Source organism: Hemitrygon akajei, chromosome 19 (genome assembly GCF_048418815.1).
Source record: "Hemitrygon akajei chromosome 19, sHemAka1.3, whole genome shotgun sequence".
In the NCBI taxonomy this organism is placed as follows: domain Eukaryota; kingdom Metazoa; phylum Chordata; class Chondrichthyes; order Myliobatiformes; family Dasyatidae; genus Hemitrygon; species Hemitrygon akajei.
Window position 1 is genome coordinate 12470628 of NC_133142.1, and position 21570 is coordinate 12492197.

Genomic DNA, 21570 nt, shown 5'->3' on the forward strand with positions numbered 1-21570 from the left:
ATGGCGTTGTCTGAAAATATTGCAGTAATTAGATGTTCCCACTACCTTTTGAAATTAGACTCCCTCCTTCCATCATGTAAACACAGTATCAGAGCCCGGAAGAGAAATTAACGGATGACGCCAAGATTGGCTGTGTAGCGCACAGTGAGGAAAGCTATCGTGGCTTGCAGAGGGATCTGCTTCAGCTGAGGAAAAGGGCTGTACTATGGCAGATGGAGTTTAATGCAGACAAGAGTGAGGTGTTGCGCTTCGGTTGAACCAATCGGGATAGGTCTTACACAGTGAATGGTGGGGCGCTGAGGAGTGTGGTAGAGCAAAGGGATCTAGGAATGCAGGTCCATAATTCATTGAAAGTGTTGTCACAGGTAGATAGGTTCATAAAGAAAGCTTCTGGCACATTGACCTTCATAATTAATATATTGAGTACAGGAGATAGGATGTTATGTTGGAGTTGTATAAGATGTTGGTGTGGCTTAATTTGGAGTATTGCATGCAGTTTTGGTCACCTACCTGCAGGAAAGATGTAATTAAGGTTGAACAAGTACAGAGAAAATTTGCAAGGATATTACCAGGTTTGGAGGACCTCAATTATGAGGAAGGATTGAATAGGTTCAGATTATATTCCTCAGAACACAGAAGACGTTTGATAGAGGTATACAAAATGATGTGGGGTATAGATAGGGTAAATGCAAGCTGGTTGAGTGGGACTACAACCAGAGGTCATGGGTTAAGCGTGAAAGGTGAAAAGGTTAAGGGAACCAAAGGATAATATCTTCATTCAGAGGGTCACGAGAGTGTAGAATGAGCTGCCAGCACAAGTGGTGCATGTAAGCTTGATCTCAACATTTAAGGAGAGTTTGGATAGGTACATGGATAGATTGGTTATGTTAGCTATGGTCCCTGTGCAGGTCGATGGGAGTAGGCAGCTTAAATGGTTTTGGCATGGACTAGATGGGCTGAAGGGCCTGTTTCTGTGCTGTACTTCTCAGTGACTCTATGATTCTGTTTGGATGGCATCCTGTGGAGGGTCAGCTTGAGATGTATTGTGATGAACCAAGAGTGAAGGTCTGCACTGCCGTTTGTGTTCCGTTTCCAATCTGTGCTACCCAGTTCTTTTCACCATGTCTCTGTGGTTTCATTTGTTTTCATATAATACACATACTGAGTTGACATAGCAACACGTTTCTCTGCTTTAGATGCTCAAACGTCCTAAACAGTGCCGGAGAGCCACGGTCCTTCAGGCCTCGTGACCGTGATGAGATGGTGAAGAAGGTCATCGAGCCCATGGCTTGTGATGGACTGAGGACCATTTGTATTGCTTACCGTGACTTTCCAGGTAGTCCAGAGCCTGACTGGGACAATGAAAGCAACATTTTATTAGACCTGACATGTATAGCTGTCGTTGGCATTGAGGACCCAGTGAGACCAGAGGTAAGCAAATAAAATTCTGATTTCCTGCTTGTTTTGCCGGAATATTGAATGCTGAGATCAAGGACATAAAGGTAAGATACAGATTAAGTCAAAGGAACCAAAGTCGAAATTCAAGATTGGTTAATGTCATTTCCAGTACACAAGTATAAAGGAGAATGAAGTAGAAGTAATTTTTACTCCAGACCAAATAAAGCACAAAAAAACACTAAGATAAAGAACACAACAATAAGAAAAACAATAAATATAAATACATAAGATAGCTTATATACATAGACTGATTGCATATACATAAAGTGACGTTGGATACAGGAGTGTCTGTATGTAAGGTGACTGGCAGGAAATGTTAAAGTAGTGGTGGTGGGGGGAGTTGTGGTTTTGTTAGTGGGTGGAGGTGTTGATTAGCATTTCTGCTTGGGGAAAGCAACTGTTTCTGAGACTGGTAATCCTGGCATGGATGTTACGTAGCCTTCTACCTGATGGATAGATAGATAGATAGATAGATAGATACTTTATTCATCCCCATGGGGAAATTCAACTTTTTTTCCAATGTCCCATACACTTGTTGTAGCAAAACTAATTACATACAATACTTAACTCAGTAAAAAAAATATGATATGCATCTAAATCACCATCTCAAAAAGCATTAATAATAGCTTTTAAAAAGTTCTTAAGTCCTGGCGGTAGAATTGTAAAGCCTAATGGCATTGGGGAGTATTGACCTCTTCATCCTGTCTGAGGAGCATTGCATCGATAGTAACCTGTCACTGAAACTGCTTCTCTGTCTCTGGATGGTGCTATGTAGAGGATGTTCAGAGTTATCCATAATTGACCGTAGCCTACTCAGCACCCTTCGCTCAGCTACCGATGTTAAACTCTCCAGTACTTTGCCCACGACAGAGCCCGCCTTCCTTACCAGCTTATTAAGACGTGAGGCGTCCCTCTTCTTAATGCTTCCTCCCCAACACGCCACCACAAAGAAGAGGGCGCTCTCCACAACTGACCTATAGAACATGGAGTGGGACAGACAGCCTATGAGCAGGGTGGGTGGGATCCTTCATGTTGTTAATGGGCCTTTTCAACCACTTTTCTATACATATGCCTTTGATGGTGGATGGCCCATATGAATAACAGGATAACGTCAATGAACTCGATTCCCAGTTTACGTGTTACATTACTCTACACAGCTGTTACTTATATTTGCTAAACTAAGGCAACTAATAAAAAATAGAATGCTTTATTCTTACAATACCACGTAATGAATTCTGAAATAATACTATTCTTCCGGTCCATTTCAGAAACGTCTATAGTAGCTGAAGAGCATCCTCATTAAAGATTCAAATACAGAACTGTGATTCAGTTTGCACACAGGCCAATCCATCAGGAATTCAAATCAGCTCGGTTTTTGTTAAAATATTTAACAATAGAAAAGCGTTTTAGTTTGTGCTTTTGGTAGATGCATCTGCACCAGGCTTTGAGACGAGTGGTCCTGGGTTGAACCTGGCCGGCTCTTTGCACACGTTCCATCTGTGCTGGGTTGAGTATCGAGCTAGCAGCTCATAAAATACAGACCAAGATGCTAAAGAAACGGCAAGCTTGCCTCCAGATGCGCCACAAGGCGTGGAAAGGAACAACAATTTCTAATTTGGTTCCATGCTTATATATTTAGTCAAAGTACAGCACAGTCCATGCTGAGCCATTTAAACTGCCTATTCCCTTTGAACTGCACCAGGACCATAGCCCTCCATTTCCCCTACCACCCACGTACCTATCCAAACCTATTTAAACGTTGAAATTGAGCTCACATGCACCACTTGCGCAGGCAGCTCATTCCACTCTCTTTCCACCCTCTGAGTGAAGATTTCTCCCCTCATATTCCCCTTAAACTTTTCACCTTTCACCGTTTTACATGGCTTTTTCTGCTCAAATGAAAGTAATCAGAACAATTGTTAATGCTTTTTTTAAGAATCTGGATGAGTATACAAAGCATAGAATTATAAATTTGAGAAATTCTCAATGAGTTCACATGACACTCAGATAGTTATATAAAATATAGGAGCTAATATAGCCAGTTAATGTTGGAAACATTAAAAAAGACTTCTGGACGTCTTGCTGACAAGGAATTAATCCACTCAGACAAAGTGCAACTTAGCAGAGTGCCAATAGGAATTAAAAAATAATCAAAATAAAAAGAATCATAGTTTTGAATTCGTTCTTAATAACAATGGGTTGATTCACCACAGAGATAATAAGAACTAGATATATTGGGGCTGCTTAACTCAGATTTCCTCTGTTTCCTCTAGTTTTAGTGGTGTCCTTTCATAGGGTATCTACGGTGCTCAGGCAACGACATCGTTCTTCAACCAGTCATAATGAAGAACACATATGCCCAGAAATTTAACACCACTTGGATGCATTAGTCTGTTGTAAATATAAAATATTGGATGGTACTCAGCAGGTCAGGCAGCATCTATGGAAAGGGATAGTTGATATATCGGCCTGAGACCCTTCTTCGGGATTAAGGAGGAAGGAGGAAAGATGCCAAAATAAAAACGTGGTGGGAAAGGGGAAAGAGGCTGGCTAGAAGGTGATACATGAAGTCAGGTGGGTGGGAAAGTTTAAGGGCTGGAGAAGAAGGAATTTTGATAGGAGAAAGGGAAGGATGAGGAAACACAGGTGGAAGTAGTAGGCAGGTAAGAAGAGGTAAAAGGACAGAGTGGGGAATAGAGAAAGGGGGAAGGGGAGAATTTGTTAACTGGAAGGAGAAATCAATATTCATGTCATCAGGTAGGAAGCTAGCTAGATGGAAATTAAGGTGTTGCTCCTCAATCTTGAAGGCAGTCTCATCATGGCACAAAAGGAGGCCGTGGACCGAGGCATCAGAATGGATCCATCCTTGAGAAGTGGATCCTGCCTTTGAAATTCATTCTATTCACTTAAATACGTTGACTTTCAAAGATCAACTAGAATGCACTCTGCCATCAGTGGGAGAGAAATGTCAATGCAGTAGAAAGTCTAGGCAATAAATATAACTTGGATTTAAATGTCTACGGGAAGCAAATTATACATGGTAAAATACAAATGGGGCTTCAGGAAAGGGATCAAAGAGACTTGTTAATGAAAAGTAAAACAAATAGTTTAAATTGTTTTAATTTCCAAAATTAATTTTTTTCCAGCTTTTACAGCTGTGAAAATAATTCATCTTGCTTTTATTTTAATCAATTAAAGTTGACTTTGTATTGATTGCAACAGCCCCAAGGCTTACTGATGTTTATAATCCAAAATTGGTGGGTAAGAGCCCTGAGCACCAGACAGCAAAGCCGAGGCCAGGACTTCCATGGTGTTTAATAGTTTTCAAATGGGCCTCATTCAAGTAACTAAAGAATAAATATTTTTTTTTTAAATGAAGGTAACTAAAATTCCATGAAAACTTATGAGTATCTCAAGCACTAAACCAAAGAAAAATCATCTTATACATAGGTAACTTCCGTGTGCATGGCCTCCTACGGCCTTTCTCTTAAAGGTCTAAGAGGAAATTTCCTCGTAAGACTGGTTTCCAACTCTGGATTCTACGTGCGCCCAGCAACAGATTCAATGGTATTACTCTGTCAGGATATCTAGTACCTCTATTGTTCACCAAATGTATGGAAGTTCGGGTCTGTCTTCAGTTCCCACAGCTGAATGCTGGCAGATTAGAGCAGTTATCAAATATGAGCTGATCCAAAGGCCAACTTGATATTGGAAAAATTTTGTCCTCAGCCATTCTACCCCAGTCTAAAGGTCAAGTAAGATGAAAATATGATGCAAGAACCTGATTGTTAGGGTTTATTGGAAATGAAAAAAGAACAGACTGATTATTCAAGAGTATTTCTTGCCATTGCAGATCTTCACACAGCCCATACTTGTTTTGTTTCTGAGTTTTGTTGGGCCTTCATATCCACATGATTCTCTTATAATTACATTTCTCCACATATCAATGCTTTCATGTAGTGTTATGGTTTCTCTCCACATTGTTATTTAGATCGGAAATACACACAGTGGCCACTTTATTAGGTACAGGAGTGGAACTTGGTATGATCTTCTGCTGCTGTAGCCCATCCACTTCAAGGTTCAACAGATTGTGCATTCAGAGATGCTCTTCTGCACATCACTGCATGGATATTTGAGTTACTGTCAACTTTCTGTCAGCTTAAACCACCCTGGCCAAGTTCCTCTGACCTCTCATCAATAAGGCATTTTGCCCACAGAACTGCCACTCACTGTATTTTTTTTTCTACTCGATTCTCTGTAAACTCTAGAGACTGTTGTGTTTGAAAATACCAGGATATACTCAAGCCACCCCATCTGGCACCAACAGTCGCAGTCACATTTCTTCCCTATTCTGATGTTTTGTCTGAACAGCAACTGAACCTCTTGACCATGTCGGCATGCCATTGAGTTGCTGCCACATGATTGGCTGAGTAGATATTGCACTAATGAGCAGGTGTACAGATGTACCTAATTAAGTGGTCACTGAGCGTAAGTATGTATGAGCAAAGCCACACATCTTCACCTTTTGACTTGTTTTTCTTTACCTCTTGGGCAGATGATATTCTTGTGAGGGACACTCAGTTATTGCTTATAATGTCAAACAGTTGCTCCTGTGGACAACTAATGGCTAAGCTGAAACTTAACAGTGTAAGTAATGCCTAGGAAACAATGTGGGTGTTTCTTTAGAACAGACTGATTATTTAATTTTTATAATATTCTTTATGGTTGTTAAGTAGTAGAAAATTGTCCAGCTTTTTTTATACACAAATTACAGATTTGTAGGAGCTTCACCAGGATGTTGCCTGGATTGGAGGGCTTCAGTTTTGGAGAGAGTTGGACTAGACTGGGCTTGCCCGAAGGAGAGTGAGGGTGACCCTATAAGGGTCAAATATTCTAAGAGGTATAGACAGTCAAGACTTTTTTTCCATGCAGTTCTGGCTATAAAGAGTTTTAATGAGGATCTGAGGGTTTTTTTAAAACAAAGAGTTGGTTGATACCTGGAGCTCATTGCCAGAATCATAAAGCACTAAAGCACAGAAACAAGTCCAATAACCCGCTGAACTGTTATTCTGCCTAGACCCATCAACTTGCATCTGGACCAGAGTCCTTAATACCCCTCTCATCCACGTACCTATCCAAACGCCTTCAATGTTACAATTGAATCTGATTGCACTGGCAGCTCATTCTAATTGGCATCACCCTCTGAGTGAAGAAGTTCTCTTTCAGATTCCTCTTAATTATTTCAACTTCACCCCAAGCCTATGACCCCTAGTTCTGGTGACACACAACCTCAGCAGGAAAAAAAAATGCATGTATTTACACTATCCATACCCCTTATAATTTTGTATACCTCAATAGGATCTCCCATCATTCTCCTACATTCCAGGGAATAAAGTCCTAACCCATTCAACCTTTGCCTCTAACTCAGGGACTTTCCTTCAAGTCCCAGCAGAATCTTTGTAAAATTTTTAAGCACTCTTTCAAGCTTATAAATATCTGTCCTGCAGGTAGGTGAGTAGAACTACACAAAATGCTCCAAATTTTGTCTCATCAATGCCTTGTATGCATAACATCCCAACATCTGTACTAAATTCTCTGATTTGTGAAGGACAATGTGCCCAAAGCTCTCTTTATAACTCTGTCTACCTGTGATGCCACTTTTGAGGAATTACGGATCTGTATCCTGGATCCCTTTTCACTATCACACACCTCAGTGCCCCGCCATTTTCCGTATAACTCCTAACCTGGTTTGTCCTGCCAAAGTGCAACATACATCTCACACTTACCTACAATAAATTTTATCTGCCATTTTTCAGCCCGTTTTTCCAGCAGGTCCAGATCCCACTGCGAGCTTTGATAGACTTCCTCCCCAACCACTACACCCCCCAACCTTGGTGTCATCTGCAAATTTCCAGATCCCAAGGAGGCAACATAGTCTGATGCAATCACTATATATAAGAGTCATTTAGATATACACTTAAATAGTGAAGGTAACAAAAATATGGGCCTAGAGTGAGCGAGTGGGTTTGGTGTATGGAGGAAAAGGTCAGCATGGATGACCTGGCTCAAAGAACCTGTTTCTGTACTGTACAAATCTGATTCTATGACCCTGTAATTCAAATACATGGCCCAGAAACACTTTTGGAGAGCAGTGTAAATTCCATACCTGTTTACTTCACCTTTTGCACTGCTGTTTACTGAAAATGTGAAGTGGTAACAGTATTGTAAAGGGGGATTCAGCACACTGAGCTTGGAATCTTGTTCTCTGTATTCATATCCAAGTACATTTAAAGATGAAGAGAAGGGTACAGAACAAATGACAGGGAAGGAAATAAAGGAAATTAGTGCCAAATTAGCTGCAGAAAGGGAAAGACAGCTGATAAAAAGACTGATTTATTTTTATAGCATACTAGTAATGATAGGTGCTGTGAGCTCCCTTGAACTTCTCCAGCAATTTTCATGCTATTAAAACAGAGATTTGGGAAATTGAGAATATTTATAGTGATGATTAGATAGGTATTTTATGTTACAGTGATGCATGTCAGAGATTAAAAGCAGGCACATAATTATTAGAAGGAACTGACTAAATTTAGTTCTAAATACCTGCTGTGTTATTGTTCCTTTGGTAGTATTATTTAATCAGACAAATATGTTGGAATAGCCTCTGCTTTTTCTCTTATTATTTTGCTGTAAAAAAAAACACTTCCTGAGGCTAGGTGGTGATCTGGTTGAAAGTAATCTTAAAGTTGAGAAGACAGCAAAATGTAAAGCCTGCTGTCACAAGATTCTGCAATTACTACCCACGTATTCATTAGCTTGCGAGCTGTTACCATCCACTTAACCACTGCCTGCATTCTGCATTGAGCAACAAACCAAGAATAACTCTTTTGCTGAAACAGTTCTTATCAGAAAGAACGAAGGTGATAAATGGTGGATCAGACATACATCTAATGACATGATCAGCGCACCTCAGCATAAATACCTAGGCAACTGAGAAGGTTATTGCATAGTCAATGATAGAACAAGAAACAGATTTATTGTCATTTACTTATGTTGTAAAATTTGTTGTTTTGTGGTGGCAAAAGTCACATAAGTTACAATTATTATAAGTTACAGAAGTTAATAGTGCAAAAGAGGAATACCAAGATTGTGCTCGTGGGTTCACAGGTCGTACAGTAAACTAATCACAGAGGGGAAGAAGTTGTTTTTAAAATGTTGAATGGTTCCTGCACCACCTCCCTAATGGTGGTAATCATGTCACGGATGGAGAGGATCCTCAAGGATGGGTGCTGCCTTCCTGAGGCACCGTCTCCGAAGATGCCCTCGATGGTGGGGAAGAGTTGTGCCCGTGATGGAGTCGACAATGAGTCTAAACTCCAGAACAGCAGAAATTTGATCCACTCCCTTTACCTAGAATTATCAACTGCAATCCATGCCTGTTTGCTTGCTTGGACATAGAGGCCCAAGCTGGCTGGCCCTCCACACTTCGGGCTTCAGAGGCCTGCTTTGTGTGAATACTGGACTGTGGGTGGTACAGTGAATGATCCTGCTCTTCAAGGTTCCCCTGTCAGAAGGCAGTGCTGGGTAGTGGTAGAACTTTAGTTTCTTTCTCAGCCATGATTAGTTTTAGAATTTCACTAAAATCTCAGAATCTGAAATGAAAAATTAAAATAGATGTTCCTTTATTTTATTCTTTGAACGTTTTAAAATAAAGTTAGATAAGACACATGCAAAAATAAAATGTCAAAATATATTAAAATGAAGGTGAGTCATTTATGGAAGGGGACATGCCTTTTAAACTCTGTGTCTTATAAACCCCATTGAACTTATGAGTTTTGGATTCTATGCTGACTGATCTGGTGAAGGTTATTTGTGGTTACTCCGACTTGTAACACTGGGCAGCCTGCAAACCTGGGCCTCGTGCTGTTATTGATGGGGCAAATGGACAGGGTGAGCTCTGTATTTGTCAGTCAATCCCACACTTCCACACCTCATAATGTTTATGCTTAAGTCTGGGTCCAGCTTTACATTCAATTACTGACTGCATGAAGCTAATCAGTACATTGCACACCTGGAAATGATACTAGGGGTAGAAATTCATTTTTTTTTGTGCTAAATGTGTGATGTAGTAGAGGCTACATATAATATTCTGCTTCCAAAATTGAAATCTATGGATCTAAATTTCAGAAATATAGAATATAGTGCGGACACTACAAGACTGTATGTTTAACACAATTCACTATCCTTTTAATTTAAATTATAACTTTGCAGATCTAGGGTAAGTCTTTATAGGTGCAATATAGCAATTAATTTGTCATAATATAACCGCATTTCATGACTGGGCTGCTACATGCCTGGTCATTCAACTCAAGGGTGCCACGTAATCTATTAAGTGCAAGGAGCTGAAACTTGCAATTCAATATCCCAAACATGTTTTCACTTCCCACTGAAGAAATATCTTGCCAAATCTCTCTGTCTGGAATAAGAATCATAGAACAATTATTGCTTCAGGCCAATTATACCCAATGTGGAAAAGAAGTGTGTAATTGATAGAGCCACAAGTCAGAAAGATATACTTAGCAGTTTCACAACCCTTTGGTCATTCCCAATTAACTTACTTTTGTTTGTTGGAGTGCCAGCACTATTTAAACTCTCCCTACATCCTTCAGGCTAGTGAACTATTTCAAACGAGAAAATTCTTTCTGTGGATGGTTATTTAAATATGTTACAGTTTTCAAACTTGATGTAATTCAACAGTTTCACATCAATAAAGCTCATCTTTAATTTCCCTCAAATACAAGTTTAGCAAATCTTTGTTTCATCTCAGTTGTTAGAAACGATAGAAATTTAATCCTAAGAGTGATGAATGTGCAAATAAAGTCTGTACCTATTAATTCCATGGAATTGTTGGGTTTAAAAATAAGCTTTCAATTCACATGTTATGAAATGATCTGAGGAAAGTAAAGTGCAAGTCATAAACTCAAAGTTGAGTTTATTGTCAAATGCACCAATTTACAGATGGAATGAAAAACTTACTTACAGCAGCATCACATGTAAATAGCATCAGATATGGGTGGCATGGTAGCATAGTGGTTAGCACAATGCTTTACAGTACAGGTGACCTGGGTTTAATTCCTGCTGCTGTCTGTCTCCCCATGACCCCATGGATTTCCACCAGGTGCTCCGTTTTCCTCCTACAGTTCAAAAGCATACCGACTAGTAGATTAATTGGTCATTGTAAAATTGTCCTGTGATTAAACTAGAATTAAATTGGGGGCTTGCTGGGCAGCACAGGTTGAAGGGCCAGAAGGGCCTAGTCTGTGCTGTATTTCAATAAATAAAGAAACAAATCAGCAGCATTCACAAGAAAATTGGGAATTAAACAGAAATTGTACACTCTTTTTACAAGAACACAATTAGAACCAAAAAAAGTCCATTGTAGTACAAAGTGATCAAGGTGTTGTATACTGCAGATTAGGTGGTGAATGTTGGTCTGAGAACCAAATGATACCCGTTCTTGGTAGTGTGAGGCTTCAGGCTTCTGTATCTCTTGCCTGAGGGTACCTCTGAGAAGATACCATGGACTGGATGGTGGGGATCTTTGGTCATAGATCTTAACACATCACCTTATGGATGTACGACTGATCATAGGGAGGATTTGCCTGTGATGTATTGAGCTGAGTCCGCTACTCTCTGCAGCTTTGTACGTTCTGATTGCCCTATCAGACCATAATGCAACCAGTCAGGATACTTCCAACAGTGCATCTGTGGAAGTTTGTAAGAGTGTTCAGTGAGAGGCTGATTCTCCTAATCCTACTATGAAAGTAGGCACAGGAGCAGAATTTGGCCATTTGGTCCATTGAGTCTGCTGTGAAAGCTGATATGCCTTCCTTTGGTTGCATCTATATGCTGGACTCAGGACAGATCATCTGATGTGTTAATGCCCAGGAATGTAAAGCTGCTGACTCTCTCTACTGTCAATACCCCAGTGTACACCAGTACGTTATCAACCTTTCTTCCCCTTCTTGAAGTCCACAATCAGCTCTTTAGTTTGATTGATGTTAAGCGAGAGGTGGTTGTTGTAGCACCACTCAACCAGTTGCTGTATCTCACTCCTGTATGTTAACTCATCACCCACCTGTGATTTGTCCAACAACTGTGGTGTCACTGGTGAATTTGTATGTGGCATTGGAACTGTGCTTGATCACACAGACATGTGTATAGAGAATAGAGCAGGCGGCCAAGCATGCAGCCTTGAAGTGCACGTGTGCTTATGGTCAGTGAGGAGGTGATGTTGTTATCAGCCCTCATTGAGGTAAGCCAATGAGGAGTTTGAGGATCCATTTGCACAGAGAGGTACCAATGTGGATGCAAGGAAGTTCTGCCTGCCCCACTATAGGAAGGATTTTGAGGCATTGGAGAGGGTGCAGAAGAGGCTTACCAGGATGCTGCCTGGTTTAGAGGGCGTGTGCTATCATGAAAGACTTGATAAACTTGGGTTGTTTGCTCTGGAGTGGCGGAGGCTGAGATGGAGGAATATGGGTATTGTGTCAGAAGGAAGGATTAGTTTATGGGCTTTTTAAATTTATTTTTACATGGTTCATCACAACATTCTGGGCTGAAGAGCCTGTTCCTGTGCTGGACTGTTCTGTGCTCTATGTTCTAACATTCTATCATCCAGACTTAGCATATCCTCACACAGTTCTCTGCTGGGAGACCCATCCAACAGTACTCAAAGTTGTAAATGCAAAAGACATAATTGTTAATATTTTTTGCTGAAGAAGTTGTCTAATTCCTCCCCATTCTTATTTATTACTGTTTTATGGCCCTTTTAGAATATAAGGCGCAGAGAGGAACAGCAAGAAAAGCAGTTAAAATAGACAAGTAATTTTATAAAGTGGAAGATCAATTTGAAATTAAAGGTTAATGCGTTTTATTTAAAACACATTTGGCAATTGTAAATTAATTCCAAACTTTGATTTGGAAAACACAAATTACTGACTTTTGCCAATCCCTTTCATCCAGGTCAGCAAACCTACTCAAATAATCGGGTCTGTGCTAAGTATGAGTCCAGATTGAATGATCTTTTTATACTTAGCATCTGGTTGTAGTGTATTCTGTACTCTCATTCTGTTAGTGCTGCCCTCTGGTGTTTGCTCAGCGCTGTCTCTGGTGTGGCTCAGTGCTGCCCTCCAGTGTTTGCTCGGTGGAAGAACAAACTGGGCCAGGACAATCTACAGTCATGCCTACCCCATGGGACTTGGGTTATATTATTTTCTTTGTGACTATGTTCTTCTGAAATTGTAACGATATGTGCTATTTAGGCTATATGCAGTGTGTTCTGTGCTGTTGGCAATGTGTTTTGCCCCTTGGCCTGGAGGAATGCTGCTTTATTTGGCTATATTCACGTCTGGGTGAATGGTAACTAAAGTTGAATTTGAGGAGTCAGAGACTAGTTGTATAGTGGAGAATGGAGCAACAAAGCATGATTTTGTTAATTGTAATGTTTTCACAGTCACAGAGCTGAACAGGTTGGGTTAATTTTAGCCCGAACTGTTGCTGTTAATTAATTTAGTTGTATATGGATAAAAGAGTCCAGGAATAGTTTTGATTTTCTAACCTTCCAGTACAGATTTGAACCCTTGTTTAGGATACGTAAAGCAAACAATTCTCAAGAGCTAAAGGACTGCACACAGTGTTTTTGTTGCAGTGGGGAATTTTTCTGCAATTGGCAAGTCCGTTCAAAGGGTTTAATTATTCAATTTTGTCTCCATAGCAACTTTTGAAAGGTTTGTCCATATAAAATGGATGTATAATTGGCCACAGGAATTCGGTTGCTTTCTTTAAAGTGGATGGATAGTTGGATATGTATTTTATACCTTCATCCATTTGGATTAAAGCCTTTGTTTTGCCTCCAAGACTTCTTGCCAATGTATTAATTTGCAAGTAAAAATTGCCGAGCAATGGAACCTCTTTGGATAAACCCATGGAATCAATGCAATGTAGAGGATGATGATAATGCTTTCAAGACAAACAGCATATGCAGGTCCACTGTTATTTCAGAAACCTGGCAGATGTTCATCATGACTTTAAAATCCTCTTTTTGTGAATCTTCACATTTCCTGTTTTCTTGAAAGACCGCCTTTCTACCTTATCAGAGAGGTTATAACAGTGAAATGCCAGCAGCTGCATGTTTGACTTTCTCGTTGTCCCAAGAACTCCGAGTTTTTCCCGTTATTATTAAGGTCACTATTTCCCTAAGGTTCTCAGTTAAAAATCCTTTGGAACTCCAACATGGATTTGTGCCCACTAAAGCCAATATGCTGATGGGAATACATTGAGTTTTGTCAATGAGGAAGTGTCTACACTTGAATGCTCCTACAATAACTTTCAAGAGATAGCCTCTAAAGATAATGCCTGTTTGGGCATCCTCCCCTCTGACATTAGGGCACCAAAATGCGATATCTGTGCCATTTCTTGTGTGGGAGGGTGGAGATATGTGTCTACCAAAGGAGGTGTAAGCCAATTCTTCCCTCCACTAGCCTGCAGATCACTGTTGGCAAGGAGGAGCACTCTCCCACCCCACACCCAATCAGCATTACGTGAAGCCCTGGGAGCAGGTCAAATGAACAGCTGGTGCATATCACAAGTTCTGGTTATGCGACCACTGACGGCAGGCGTACAATCTCCGAAGAGTATTGATAATGGGTGGGGTCACCTGTCTTGTAAAGGCACTTCCCTGAAGAAGACAGTGGCAAACCACTTCTGTAGAAAAATTTGCCAAGGACAATCATGGTCAAAGACCATGATCAGCCATGTCATACGACATAGCGCATAATGATGATGATGATGATGATGTCACTTCTGGATGTGGCCATAAGTCAGAGCACAGCTTTTCACACAAATAAAGTAACAGAAAGCAGTTATCTACACAACTTTTATTGTCGCCCTTCTAAGGATGAAAAAGATTTACATTACATTTTAAATTGTTTCTCAGCTTCTATATTTTGCAGTGTTTCTCAGCTTTTTTTTCTCCTTGAATGCAAATAACACATGGGAAGATGGTTTTCTTGTTTTTCCCATTCCTTCTGATTCCAGAGACTTCTGTAGGCATGTGATACCTTAGCTGCGGCAGGTACACTATCTTTGCCTCATCCAGGCACTTTTTGACCTTGATCTTTACTTTGGCTTCATCCAGTCAGCAACAATCCCTGTTCCTGCTTCTCCTGCACCAGGATTCAGCCACGTGTAGTTAAAAACGTGAGAGTGCTCTCCACTTTCCTCAACAGGCAAAGGTAACAAAACGCTGCAACGCGCATGGCTCAGCAGTCAGGCAGCATCTGTGGAAACGAACAGACAGTCAACGTTTCGGGCCAAGGTCTGGGAAGGAAGGGGGGAAGATGACAGCATAAAAAAAGTGGGGAGATGGGGGAACTTGTAAAGGACCCTTAAATGCCGGCTCCGACACTTCAAGTGCTATTCCATTGCCAGGCTTCCCACTCAGCCCCAGCGGTTACATCTATCCCGTCCATCTGGCATCATTAGCTTGAACATGATGATGGTAATAGAGTTTCACCTCATGAGCAAAACAACAAATTTTCAAGAAGACGGTACCCCATCAAAATGTGTACAGTTTAAAAGCAAGGAAAATACGTAACTCCCTCCCTCCGGAAAATATTATTTTCAAGAAGAAAACTAAATCATTATATTAATATTCAAAGAAATTACGACATTTTGGATATTTGAATACGATTTTTAATATACTGTGTATTGTTTCTTAAGGGTAAGTTCTATTATCTCTTAGCACTTTTGAATTTGGCACAGAAAAATGCTTAACATACTTAGCTGTGCAAGCCTGTAAAATTTGACAGGCTGCTCCTCTTTGCTTTCAGCTCAGAAATGACTACATCAGGGTCACATTGCAGATTGCTAACACTAAGCACTGGTAACCGCGCCATAAATGCATGTCACTGATCCGGATGAAAACGGCCGACAAAGATCTTAAGAAGTGCGTGGCAACGGCAGCTTCCCTGCTGAAGTTGATCGCTCTCGGGTGCCAGGAATCCCTGGGGTTCGGCATCCACAATGCTTTTAAGCTGCCCGAGCAGCCAGTCACCTTGAGAATGTCTCATAACCACAAAAAGAGGATATTTTTAGTGATAGACAGAGTACAAAGTAAGGATTGAATCATACACAAATAATAAAGTTGGAAGCAAATACAATATAATTCTTATATTAGCACTGATTATGAAAGGACTAGAACATAAACGCAAAGGTTCAATGCTGAGTCTTCCTACGATGTCGTTCAGACATTGGAGTATTATAAGTATTTTTGGATGCCATATCGAAGGAAGGATGTCGTTGCATTGGAGAGGGTCCGTCGAAGGTTTACAAGAATGATCTAGGGAATGTAAGGGTTAGCATATGAGGATCATTTGATGATTTGGGCCTATATTCACTGATGTTTAGAAGAATAAGAGGAAATTGCATTGAAGCTTACCAAATATTGAAAGGCCTAGATAGAGTGGACATGGAGACATAGAGGAAGATTCTAGGACCAGAGGGCACAGCCTCAAAACAAAAGGATGCCCCTTAAGAGCAGGGATGAGGAGGAATTTGTTTAGCCGGAGACTCATGAATCAGTAGAATTTATTACTACATACGACTGTGGAGGCTAAGTCTTTGGGTATATTTATGACGGAGGTTGATAGAATGTTGATTAGTAAGGGTGTCAAAGATTACTGGGAGAAGGTAAGGAAATGGGTTTAAGGGGGAAAATAGATTACCATGATCAAATGGCAAAGCAGACTAGATGGGCTGAATGGCCTAAGTTTGCGCCTATGTCTTATGAAAGCAACGAAAAGCTGTTCTTTACTACAATAGAGTCTGCATTTTAAAATCATTGTCAGAGCAAATTGTTGCTTAGGGTCAGAACGGGTGCTAATCTGTAATGATTGTTTCGAATATAATTAAAAGCTTGCACCTCTTGCAGCAAAGCATGACGCTTGTGAGAATCTCAGTGTGGAAATTGCTCATAAATAATTGCATTGCAAGTCTGTGCAACCTGAATGCAGCAAAGATAAATGAACGTGCAAAAGATACTTCTTGTCTCTGAGAAGCAAAATACTTAATTTGACTGAAGTGTGCTTAGAATTTTCAGAACAATTTCTCGGTTTTACATTGAATAACAAACAAGGCAATTCAATACAACTTCATTTTTAAATTGCTTGGTAATAATTTATATGGAGTGAATTTTATTATCTTGCAGCATTTGTGTGTTTTGCTTTTCAAACTGTAAGTATCTGCCAGTCTCATTTATTTTTTTGTATTCGGGTACGAGAATCAGAATTTCTTTAGATGTCCAAAGTAAAATTTATTGACAGAGTACATACACATCACCGTATACAATCAAGAGATTCTCTTTCCTGTGGGCATACTGAGCAAATCTATAGAATCGTATCTGTCAACAGGAACAATAAAAGAGCAAGAGCATAGAAGACGACAAATTGTGCAAATGCAAATATAAATAAATACCAATAAATAATGAGGGCATAAAATTACAAGATGAAGGTGAGATCATTGTTTGTGGGAACATCTCAAGGCCAATCATTGCCAGTTTGCCATTGAGAAGGTGGTAGCCAGTTTCTGGTTTAAGCCATTGCAAATCTATTTGGGGGCATTGTACCAAGCTTACTGGTGCAAAGGATTTCTAGAATATTGTCTTACTTCATCAGTGGTCACTTTAATAGGTACGGGAATGGAAACCAGGGTGGTCTGTTGCTGTAGCCCATCCATTTCATGGTTCAATGTGCTGTGCTTTCAGAGATGCTCTTCTGCGCACCACTTTTATAGTGCGTGGTTACTTGAGTTGCTGTTGCCTTCCTATTAGCTTGAACCAATCTTGCTATGCTCCTCTGACCTCTCTCATTAATAAGGCATTTCTTTTCCCCACACAACTGCCATTCACTGGATTTTTTTTTTTGCTTTTCCGCTTCATTCTCTGTCAACTCTACAGCAGGGGTTCCCAACCTGGAGTCCCGTTGTTTAATGGTAGTGGTCCATGGCATAAAAAGGTTGGGAACCCCTGCTCTAGAGAATGTTGTGCGTGAAAATCCAGGAGATCAGCAGTTTCTGAGATACTCAAACCATCCCATCTGGCACCAACAATCAATCCTCAGTCAAAGTCACTTTGATCACATTTCTTCCCCATTCTGATATTCGGTCTGAACCTCGACCACGTCTGCATGCTTTTATGCATTGTGTGGCTGCCACGTGGGTAGTAGGGTGGAGATCCGTCTCTATGAAAGGAGCTGCAAGGCGATCCTTCCCTCTGCTAGCCTGCAGGTCATCCTTGGGCAAGGTGTAGCACCAGATTAGTCCCCCAATCAGGGTCACGTGAAGTGATGGGACCGGGTAGTAGATGTTCGTATGAGCGGCTGGTGCACATCACAAGTCCTGGTGATGCGACCACTGACGCCAGTCAGACAATCTCTGAAGAGTATTGATAATGGCTGGGGTCACCCATCTCGTAAAGACACTGCCCAGAAGAAGGCAATGGCAAATCGCTTCTGTGGAAAAATTTGCCCAAGAGCAACCATGGTCATGGAAAGACCATGAACGCCTCCATCGCACGACACAGCACGTAACGAGGACGGTGATGTTGCTGCCACGTAATTGCCCAATTAGATATTTGCAGTAACAAGCAGGTGTACCTAATAAAGTGCCCGCTGTGTATGTGTTCCCAATAGGAAGGTAAACTGGTACTTTGAAATAAATTGATGTTTCTTCTGGGATGAGGTTGTAGTCTACCAAGGCAGTGCTAGTGAATGGACTGCTGGAGTGTGTCCAATACATAGAAGACATTGCATCTACAAAGTGCCAGTGCTGTATGAGGTGCAGTAAAGCAAGTTGTTCTTGAAGCACACAAGACAGCAGATGCTGCAATCTGGGATTAACATACAATCTGCTGGAGAAAACCAGCGGGTCAAACAACATTTGCGAGTGGAAAGAAATAGTTGACGTTTTGGGTTGAAACCCTGCAATCGAGCAAACCTCTTTTATTCCCCCATCCCCCCCACTGGATTGTATTGACTTTCTATTTGTCAACCAGGAAGGCAAAAGTATTCCTTCAAAATCCTGATTTGGATCCTATAGGTAAGTATGCAGGGAAAGTGAAAAAGAGAATTCTTTATAAATCTGTTGAGGGAATGCAGAGATTGGATGTGGGATCAGCTCTGGTTCTGCATTATTCAGCTATCACTCTTTCAACTTGCTCTCGTGGGATCTGTCATATTATATCTGTCAGCTTGTAGAAGCGGCTTTAAAGAACTGAAAGGCATCACATATTTATAAGTGAGTGTTAAAATCATTGCCCAGCTCGTGTCTTTACTAACTAACTGTGTCATTGAAATTTTGGTTGTAACTTCAAAAAAGTGACATAGTCAGGTAAAAACAAAACACTTAAATTACTTGAATCCACACTCATTATTTGGCAAAATAGTGTGTTATATTAAGTATGGTTCAATGCAGCCCCTGGATTTTATTGTCCTTGTTTTCGAAATTTAGAGCCTGTTCGTTCATTGAAAATGTACAGGCACAGCATGTAGAAATTATATGGATCTATTGACCCTAGCAAATCCAACATGGTTACTTCCCTTTTCTAGTTTTGTGATAGATTTGCAAGTACATATAAGTCTGGCTATAATTCTGCAGTGGTTACTGGGGAGTGTCTTACATCTCTTTTAGTATAAGGGTACAAAAAGTATAAAGTAAATTTATTATCAAAATACATATATGCCACCATATACAACCCTGAGGTTCATTTTCTTGTGGACCTACACAGCAAATCCAAGACCCATAATATACTCAATGGAAACCTGCTCCCAACAGGATGGACACGCATCCGATGTGCAAAAGACAAGAAACTGTGCAAATACAAAAGAAAAAAAAGAAATAATAATAATAAATAAGTAAGCAATAAATATCGAGAACAGGGGATGAAGAGTCCTTGAAAATGAGTCCATAGGTTGTGGGAACAGTTCAGGGATGGGGCAAGTGAATGTGAGTAGACACAAGAGGTACTGTAGATGCTCGAAATCTAGAGCAATACACACTATGTCAGGCAGCATCTAAGAACGGGAATGAACAGTTGACCTTTCAGGCCAAGGCCCTTCATTAGGACTGATGGTTTCTAATCAAGTGTCTTGACCCAAAACATTGACTAGCTTATTCCCATCCATAGATGCTGCCTAACCTGCTGAACTCCTCCAAAACATTTTGTGTATTGCAAGTGAAATTAAGTGAAGTTATCTCATGGGTTCAAGAGCCTAATGGTGGTGGTGGTGGTGGGGGGGGGGGGGGGGAGGTAATAACTGTTCCTTAACCTGGTGGTTTGAGTTGTGATGCTTCTGTACCTTATTGCTGATGGTAGCAGTGAGAAGAGAACATGACTTAAGTGGTGGGGGTTCCTGATGATGGATGCTGCTTTTTTGTGGCAGCGATCCCATGGAGATCAAATTACATTTCAAAAGTGCTAAGTGCATTTATTATCAAAGTGTGTATAGTGTAGACAACTTTGAGAAACCCAATAGAACCCATTACCCAGTGTGCAGAGAAAAAATGTGCTCGATGCTAGGAACAAAATAATGTGGAATTGCCATTCTTCCTACCCTCAGATGACAATATCTAAAAATTTATCCATTGTCCATATTTATCAATAGCAATCAATTTAATCATTTCGCTGGATGAGAAACATGATTTGCCAAGGTTTAGGAAAAGTAAGTTTCCAGCGCTCAGGATTAATCCTTTAAAAAATGGCTGTTTTCATAAAGGCTTAAGGGATTGAGTTCTCATTCCTTAAAAGGAAAAGAAGAGATCTCAAGATCTTTTCTGCACCTATACTGTGTGTTGGCTTTACTAACTACCAGATGTTTTCACTTTGTTTGCGAGATGTTCTTAATGGAAATTTATTTTGCGATTGCTGTAGAATGTTTGACAGATACAGAGAGAGACTAATCTCCCCTCCCTCCACATTCAATCCATTTGCAGCAGGCCCAGAAGTAAATATTTAGCTTAGTCTGTCATGAAATTTCCAGCAACACTGAAGTTGCCATGTAAAATTGATTTCTACATACCTCGCACTAATCCATGCTGGATGCTTATTTCATCTCTTCCCTTGGTTTGGCAGCAATTCTGGAAAATGGGGCATGTACTTTGCTATATCTGGAATACCATGCAAAATCCAGCAGCACACTGGAAAATCTATCAAACAATCTATTTGACCTTGAATTTGTGCTGATTTGGTGCAATGAATTTGTAAATCTATCCACATTACAGTAACTGATGACGGGTAAATTGTCACCCGGGGCAGCACGGTGGTTAGCGAAGTACTTTACAGTGCCAGCAACCCAGGTTCAATTCCCACCAGTTCTTTTCAGGAGTTTGTATGTTCCTCCCAGAGCATGGGTTTCCTCCAGATGCTCTGGTTACCTCCAACAGTTCAGGTTGGTAGGTTAATTTATCATTGAAGATTGTCCCATGATTAAGCTAGGGTTAAATCGGGGGTTGTTGGGCGGCGTGGATCGAAGGGCTGGAAGGGCCTACACCACACAGTATCTCAATAAAATAAAAAAATATATAAAGAATGTCTCACTTACTCTCATTTAGACCACTGGGAGACATTTCTTGACACAATGAATTCTGGTGAGGGATGAGGTACTGATATTTGGCTTGGTTAATTGACATGTATGACTGGCTCATCTGATGAGAACAGCAATACACAGGATAGTTCCTTCACTTTGGACAGTTACGAAAAATAGAAATAAGACCAAAATAAAGCGCTTCATTAAGGTCTTTAATAATGAAAATCCTAGCATGTTAAAAGTTCATTGTGACTTTTGACTTCTAAATCACATGTCAGGCATGGCACCAATGCAGGAGGTGAACTTGATGTTCTGCAACAAAACCCTTCAACAAAAGGCATAAATAATACAAACTAGTCCTGCTCCCTGTCTTCATCAATGATTCATGGAAAATCATTTGACGTAAGATTGAAGCTGTCTTGAGTTAGTTCTGCTGAAGCTCAGTATTTTTCTGATTTCAGAGGTACAGGTT

The 21570-nt window shown here is 40.4% G+C and overlaps 1 protein-coding gene across 18 annotated transcripts in view; it reads left to right on the forward strand.

The window, feature by feature from the left end:
* The window catches only part of atp2b2 (ATPase plasma membrane Ca2+ transporting 2), an 889877-nt gene that overhangs the window by 783819 nt on the left and 84488 nt on the right, over window positions 1-21570 (forward strand). For all 18 annotated transcript variants that reach the window (XM_073072083.1, XM_073072084.1, XM_073072085.1 and 15 more), the window contains one exon: window positions 1197-1431. In XM_073072083.1, coding sequence (XP_072928184.1) covers window positions 1197-1431 — 235 coding nt within the window. The remainder of the gene's footprint in view (window positions 1-1196; window positions 1432-21570) is intronic.